Source organism: Oryza glaberrima, chromosome 7, assembly GCF_000147395.1.
Source record: "Oryza glaberrima chromosome 7, OglaRS2, whole genome shotgun sequence".
NCBI classification, from domain to species: domain Eukaryota; kingdom Viridiplantae; phylum Streptophyta; class Magnoliopsida; order Poales; family Poaceae; genus Oryza; species Oryza glaberrima.
The window spans coordinates 11,687,796-11,696,034 of record NC_068332.1 but is presented as its reverse complement, the minus strand read 5'-3'; the positions used below and the strand labels follow the sequence as shown (position 1 = coordinate 11,696,034).

The 8,239-nt window shown below is 41.9% G+C and overlaps 1 protein-coding gene across 1 annotated transcript; it reads right to left on the bottom strand.

Annotated features, from left to right (window-relative positions):
- Window positions 1-4,723: 4,723 nt before the first annotated feature.
- Window positions 4,724-6,064, bottom strand: LOC127779266 (protein DMP2-like). The gene has a single exon (XM_052305998.1). It carries the CDS (start codon window positions 5,736-5,738, stop codon window positions 4,953-4,955), a length of 786 nt encoding a protein of 261 aa, XP_052161958.1. The 5' UTR covers window positions 5,739-6,064; the 3' UTR covers window positions 4,724-4,952.
- Window positions 6,065-8,239: the final 2,175 nt, after the last annotated feature.

Below are 8,239 nucleotides of genomic sequence, written 5' to 3'. Positions count from 1 at the left end.
CGGCCATCGGCTGCATCGGCCATCAGCTTCATCAAGCATCGATCCACTTAATACTCTGTTTCAGCCGATATGGTATCCAGCCGATGTGCAGTCCGACTCTAAGTTTGGTTCGATTCAACACCAAATCCGTTTCGATATCCCTCCTTTTCCGAATGTGATGCCAAATTCCATTGTCAACACATGCCCCCCAATTCCGCTATATTATATAATGCGGCGGAATTCGCTCTGGTCGAACCCGCGAAACTCTAGGGTTTTATATTTTGACTGTTGATCTTATAAGCAAAGGCCCACTGTTTCAAATCCCTCTTCTCTAGTTAAGTCTTTCACAACTTCCTCTATTGCACAATCTCTATTATCTTCAGCGATTCCTCCGGTGACCCAAACTCCCGGCGACAAACCCCTTTGCTTCATTAGCTCAAACTTCTAACAATGGCAACCACTTCCGACATCCCCGAGGTAAATTCCTTTTGTCATCAATATCTTTCGTGTAAAGCTCTTTCTTGGATCTTAGGGTTTCTTGCCCTTTTGGTTTTTTTTTTCAGCACCTCAGATGCCAAATCTTGATTCCTGTCCTTCATGCCGAAACTCGTTGGTCCTATGGGTGATCCAAATCCCACAATATTTATCAGCGCCGAGACGAACAAAATCCCATTCAAAGAATCAAAACTAGAGTTCGACCATTGGCCAAATGTTTTTAGGTCCTGGCCCTCAAAGCTTGACGAATGGGAAGATTAGTTTAAAAGGATATCAACTGCCAAACGATCATCCTGGAAAAGGATGGGGATAGAACAGTGTCTTCAGCTCTTCCTAGCCAATATGCCGAAGAATGAATCTTTATTATCGGCCACTACATATTTGTGGTCTAACACCATCAATGCCATCATCTTCGGACATGGGCCGATGACACCCACCCTTTTGGATATTAAAATGTTAACGGGCTTAGACATCACCTCATCGGCTAATCCCATCAGCTTGAAAAACAAGAGCGAATACAAAATTAAAACCAAGGCTGGAGGTGGTTGGTCAGGATATATCAAAAGATGTAGAGCCATTGGACCAATTACAGATGAGGAACATATCTCTTTCCTCAACTTATGGTTGGAGAGATTCATTTTCTGTGGCACAACTTGTGGCCCTACAGCCAATTTTCTTCATCTGGCTCAAGCTATTCATGAGAAGTCAATCCCTCTAGGTAAATTCCTTCTCAAGGCCGCTTATCAGATTTTGGGTCAAGCAACAGTCCATTTGCTAATGGGTTCCCCAGTGATACATGGAGGTCCTTGGTGGTTCATCCAATTGTGGTTAAATCTTTATGCCGTCAACTTAATCAACCATCGGACCCTCCAAGAGCTTAAATTTCCTTAATTCAAAGAAGGTGAAGACGAAAGACCTTGCATATCTTTTGGTGAAGCCGCTTATACCTTTGCTGGCTCTAACCTATTGGCTGAATTCTTTGAATTCTGGTTCAAGCATTTTTATGATGGTTTCTTAACTGACACAGTAATGTGGTACATCTATGAGGACTTTGAAGACTTTGAATGACCAAAGGACTTGAGAATGGACGACTTGAACAATGAATTTTATCCTGGACGACTTGAACAATGAATTTTATCCTGAGAACAAAAAGATCTTCATATCGGCTATTTCACCATGCATCCTTCCTACTGGAGTATCACAAGGCCAATCCACTCAAAACTCATATGAGTTTTACCACCCAATGGTAGCAGCAAGACAGTTCTGACTAGGCCAACTCGCTTTGAACCTTTATTTCTCAACCAAAATCCGGCTAGAGACACAATATCATCGGCAGAACTTATGGACAAGGTCTTGAGTATTGAAGGTCCACCTTTAGGCCCAATCGATTCAATTGTCCCAACTTCAATAATATAGCCTGATTTATGAATACTGGTGGGCAGAACGGAAAAAACATATCTTCTATCAGCCAACTGCTTTTTATCTCACAATCATCAATACTTCCATCGGTCCTCAGGTAAGCCTGAAACTCATCTTCCTCTTCTTCTACTCAAGTATTGAATCTGATGATTGGTTATATAATTTCAACCTATCTTTACCTTCCAGGATATCGATCAGCCTCCACCAAATGTCAGCAAAAGCGGTCAGCTGATTGTATATGCAGCTGCCAAAACCCTTCTGGATAATGAGTTGATTCTGGCTCCATAAACTATTGGTTTAAATTCTCCATTGGCTGATTCTTTACTTCCATACCAGGCAGTGATAGAAACTATGCTGGTTGTTCCAAAATCTAAACAAATCACAAAGAAAGTGACCTAAGTATCCCCTTCAAAGAAAAGGAAAACCAGAGCTGATGACAAGCCATCGGATGAGGAAGAGACAACCGATGTTAATCCTACAGTTTTGCCTTCATCGGTTGACGTAGCACCCCGTCATCGGCGGGTAGCTTGAAAAGTCATGGTACCTTATTCCTCCTTTAAATATCTCCGATTCCTCATTTTTTCCTTTTACCAATGTCTAGGATGAAGACGATGGGACAAAATCTTCAATCCGAGCCAAATTACTCATTTCAGATGATTTAAAAGCAAATTTGCTAGATTTGGTCAATCGGCTCAATGTATCTCTTGATACATTAGTTGTAGATTGTGAGCCAGTTTGGTCTAAATTCAATCCTATCCAAGCTCTTATTTCTAAAGACCTAGCTGATGTTATCTCTCCAGCAGCACATCTTGATCAATATAACTTAAAACTCCAACGGGCACAACAAAGGTTGATAGATCGGCAGGAAAGGCAATCCTTGGAAGCGACCGTCACCTCCAGCCGACAGCAGATTTTGGAGAACAAAAGCAAGCTGGACAAATTAATCGTTGGTCCAGAATCTTCTCAAAAAAAGCTTGACAAGCTCAAACAAAAGGAATCCGAACTCCTAGCACAACTGGAGCAGATTCGGCAAGAGATGGCGTCGGAGCAACAATCAAATATCATTGAATTTAAAAGCTATCGAAGAGCAAAGATAAAAATAAAGGCATCGATTAAATATCTTGCAGGCCTGACAAGAGCAATGAAGCCGATCCCAGGGACCGATGCCGAAGACCGCAGAACTATTGAATAAATCAACAACCTTTGTCTTCGTGCTATTGAAGCTATCCACAACTTCCTGGGAATGTAACTGGCTTGAAAAAGTCCATTAAACTCTGAATATTTACTTGCAGTTTGTAATATATCTGTGTATCGGCCATCTAACCAAAAAAATCCTTTTGCTTCTCAATATTGAAAAAGTTTTTTAAACCCACATATTTTCTGTCTGATATATGGATATATGCCCCCAATTTTGTAATATGAGGAGTTATGTTACAAAATTGCTCTAAGGACGATAATTCATATCGGCCATCAATAGACGATGTATCAAACATCGGCCACATCATACATCAGCTAAACAACCGATTATTAATTAATCCAAACACTTGGATAATATTTCTTCAGATATTTTCCATTAAGTGCTTTTTCATAAAACTCTGCATCAAAACCTTCAAGCAGATAGGCATTCTTAGGCACATATCGATGGATACGAAAAGGACCTTTCCAATTAGGTGACCATTTGCTGAATTTATTATCCCTTGTTCTTATCGGCAATTATTATTTGTGCTCTGAGAATTCCACTAAAACTTGATTACACATTTTAGGCCTCGAGAAAAAATATATATAAAAAATTCTCCAAGCCTCCTTTGATTTTTAGGTTGTATATTTTTAAGGTTGGAGGGTTGACACCCATTTTTACTTTTTCTAGGAATAATTTAAATGATGCTTTTTACGGTGAATTCGGGATGTGACAAGGAGCAAGAAGGAATATAAAAAGGCGACAATCTTTAGTCCCTAAAGATCTAAATAATCTTTAGTCTTGGTTGGTATTACCAACCTAAATAATAGGTATATTTAGTTCCAGTTGGTATTACAAACTGGGACTAAAGATCCCCCGCCCCCTGACAGGCCTTGTCAGGGGATGGATCAGGATTAAAGATGATCTTCACATAGTCCCATTGGAGTTTTTTAGTCCCAGTTCTTATTGGAACCAGGGTAATGTGGTTTTCGGTCGACCCAGCAAAGATCGGTTCTCCAGTAGTGCTTGCTTTAACCCTTCCAGAGTTGATTCGAAGTTCTCGCCGAAACCAGGAGTTCAATCATATAAGCCCTCAAGTCTAGACTAATTAGAAGGTTTGAGCCTATAGCAAAATAGTAGAGTCGGTTCATTGTATAGCTTCTGCTGTAATAGTTAGCCACAATTATGTAAATGCTCTTGTATTTTATGCAATAAAATCTCTTTTGGAGCCCTTGTTTAAATGTATGGAATGGTGATCCAGATTATTGAACATGTATTAATCTATTCATCTAGGGCTTGATACAGACATGCAGACAAGTTAGTTACCGAAAGCTAATTTTGGGACCCGACATTTGTATATAACTAAGATGTAACTTTTAGAAAACCGTCTTACATCAGCGGTAACACACTCTTAGCATTAACGAGGGTACAGCCGTACAGGGTTCATCAATGAAAAGGAAAAAGATGTGCATGCAAATTAAAGACCGTGTCTACCCCTGTGTCTGCCGTGCCGTCGCGCGCGCTGAGCCCGCTGCTCTTCGCCCGCGAACGTCAAAGAAACGAAAGCATGCACGAATCATGAGGTTAATCTAACGGCTGAAAATTTGACAAATTTGAAGCGAAAATTAACAATCTATCATTTATAGCAAAACCGTAAACCGAATTAATCGTGCGTGCATCTTCTGTGCAATTGCAAAGAATCATATGCGCATAACACAAATCGTGACAAACTAAACTGCTTTACATGACTAGTGCACATGGAAAAGTTGCACACGTGCACGCTACACCAAATGAAAGGCTTGGCCAACAACAATATATAATTAATTAGCATCACTGCACAAGTAAAGCAAGCCTTGTAGCTAGCTAGGCGATTGCACGTACGTTAATTGGTGGACTGGCCGCCATATCCGATCCCTTTGCGCGTGGTCGGGAAGACGAGGAAGACGGTGGTGGACAGGAAGCCGGCGCCGAGGGGAAGGTTGGTGAGCAGCTGCTTCACGTTGTCGCCGGCCTCGGGGAAGTAGCAGCTCTGCACGGCGGTGCTGCTGAACGCCACGGTCATGAAGACCACCGCCGTGAACACCGCGTGCACGTAGTCCACCCACCGTATCCTCAGCCTGCGGAGGTCCTTGAACACCTCCCTCCGCCGCCGCTGGTCGTCGTCGTCGCCGTCGCTGCTGCTGCCAGCGTCGTAGTTGAACACGAGGAAACCCTTGGCCGTCGCCACGCCGTAGTAGAGCTTCCCGTCTCCACCGACGAAGCTGTCGGTGAAGGAGAAGAAGATGCAGGAGAGGACGCACAGGTAGAGGAGCGCCGCGGTGAGGTACCGGTTGGACGTGAGGCACGCGCCGCGGTTGGTGAACGACGGTGACAGCGACTGGAACGCCAGCGCCGTGCCCGTCGGCAGGAGCTTCGCGAGGTTCGCTACACTGGACAGCGTCTTGTCCATGGCCGTCGTCGGCGGCGGTGGTGGAGAGGAGGACCCGGCCTTCACCGGCCGCTGCGGGGTGGGGGTGGTGCTGCCGCCGCCGCCACGGAAGGGGCTCGACGTGCCGGGGCTATCCCGGATCCCATCGCTCGTGGCAGTGGCGGTGGCGGCGACGGTGGCCTGCTGTCCAATCGGTATCTGGACATCGCCGCCCGTCGTCGTCGTAGCTGCCGTGGCCATCGTTGCGCAGATGTCGTTGCGGTTGTACGTGAGTTTATTTGCGAGCTAAGGATAAACACTAGTACTACCGTACTACTACTAATAATGATGCTTTACTTCAGAAAAAAAACAGCGTAATACTTTCTAGTCATAAATATTTGACGCTTATGAAAAGATAAAGTCAAAATTAAAAATTTTCGACAATCAATTTTATTTGCAACAACTTTATGACATATTATGATAATACTTTCGAGATAAATCATATAACTATTTTTTTCAGAAGAACTAAATATTTGTGATTATTGATGGTTGGAACTTCCCAAGTTTGACCAAATTTCTTATCCTAAGCACCAGATATTTATTTATGATTGTAAGGAGCATGTAATAGTAAATGTCAAAGTTATATATTCTGAGTATATAGAATAAATTGAGCATATACCATTTCTCCTCACTGTTGTTCCTTCTTTCTTTTGGTCAACCCCGAGTTTCTTTGATTTGTATTCTCAGGATTTTTTTTAATGCAATGGCAGGATTAGCTTGCTTCCAAGAAAACGTTTATGCCGTAATCTGGATCATATGACTAACTAGAGTATAACACACACCGCATTCCTTCGTTTTTTTTAAAAAAAAAGTCAATTAATTTGCGTTGATGTCCTGTACACTTCTTTGATTGATCAATTTTTCTAGGAGATCGATCAATTCGTTATACGTCAGCGTTCGGAGAGCGACGTGCTATGACGACGATGAACAGCGCCTGCAGAGGGGACACGACAAGAGTTAATTAAGGCCCTTGTTTAGTTCCTAACTTTTCCTTCGAACCTTCAATTTTTTCATCACATTAAAAACTTTCTTACTTACACCAACTTTTAACTTTTTTCTTTAAACTTTCAATTTTAGTCAAACTTTTAATTTCGGTGCGAAACTAAACACAGCCTAAGAAAGGATAGAGGACGTTGACCAATTAATAGCCGGCCATGAATTGATTGAATTCTGAGCACAAATTACTCTATCATTCCCACAATATAGCAATATAGCAACGTAGGACTACCAAGATGGGAGACTATACCGAGTGTGAGCTGAAAAATTACGGGGTGCTTATCTAGCACCAGGTAACTTGCGGGGTGTTTAGGTGGAACACTACGTAACTAATGTTGTTACGGACCGTACCTATTGAACACCCGGGAACAACTAAAGATTAGGACGTGACTCCCCGTCGGGCGCCTGATGGGAGCTGATTAAAATCGGGCGCTGACATCAGCGTCCGATTTACGTGTAAAAACTATTTTAAACTGATTTTTCTCTTAAATTACTTATCCAAAGCATGATCCGATTACACCATTAAATTCGTTGCAATTAAATCTTCAAAGCAAGACCACACATGGATATATTCCGACGAAATTTTTTTTAGCTTATTATTGAATTATTTTTAAATGTTGCACGATGTTCCACCAGGTATATCGGAATTGTTTCACTAAGTAGATCGAAAATGTTTCACTCGTTTAAATCGGGTGTTCTTTCACCTTATATAAAAACAATGTTTTAGCAAATAGCGTAAAATTGTTTCAGTTCACTGCAACATTTGGTCCATACATAATGAAACATTAGAAATACGGTGGAACAAAAAATAAAACGAATTCCCTTAATAGGGGGTTTCTAAAATATGTGGGTTTTTTTTTGCAATGGAATATTTTAGTTCACTGCAACATTAGGTTTATACATAGTGAAACATTGTGAGTATACTATGTGCAACATTTTTGGTGGAACAAAAAATAAACCAAATTCTTTTAATATAGGGTTTCTAAAATATATGGTTGATTTATTGCAGGTGGAGACAGATATTATAGTGGGGCCAACAATATTACTGTGCACGGGGACGGAGCCGCGGGGGGAGCACCCGATTTTTTTTTTCTCCCCCGTCGGTTGACCGACCAGTAGCATTATCGTAAAGATTACGGTGTGTTTTGAGGTTAAACTAGGCAATGTGGGGCCCGCACCAATCTTCCCAGAACTTTTCGTTGGCGCGAACGGTATTTCGTTAGCAGCAACGTGGCGCGAACGGGAACGGAATTCACGGTGGGCTACAGTGCTATGTGGGATAGGAACTCGGTAATTCTAACTAAACTAACGGAGCAGTCAATGGTTGGGGCCACATGTCAATCAAATAGCAGAAAATTCTCCATTAAGCCCACCGTTCCTGGGGCAGAATGTTACATAAAAAAAGAAAGAAAAAACAACCAATATAGTCTTATTACCGTTCACACCAAGAGCTACTTTAATCCAAAGTTCCCCACGTTCAGAAAAAAATCAAATTATTCACGGTTGAACAAAATAATCGCCAAGCTTAAATAAAAACAAATATTTTGGTAGCTACCTACTCCCTCCGTCGCAGAATATAGCAACCTAAAACCAGATGTGATGTACCATAGTACTACGAATATAGACAGAGGCATGTCCAGATTCGTAGTACTAGGATACGTCACATTCGATCTTAGTTTTCTATATTCTAAGACGGAGGGAATACC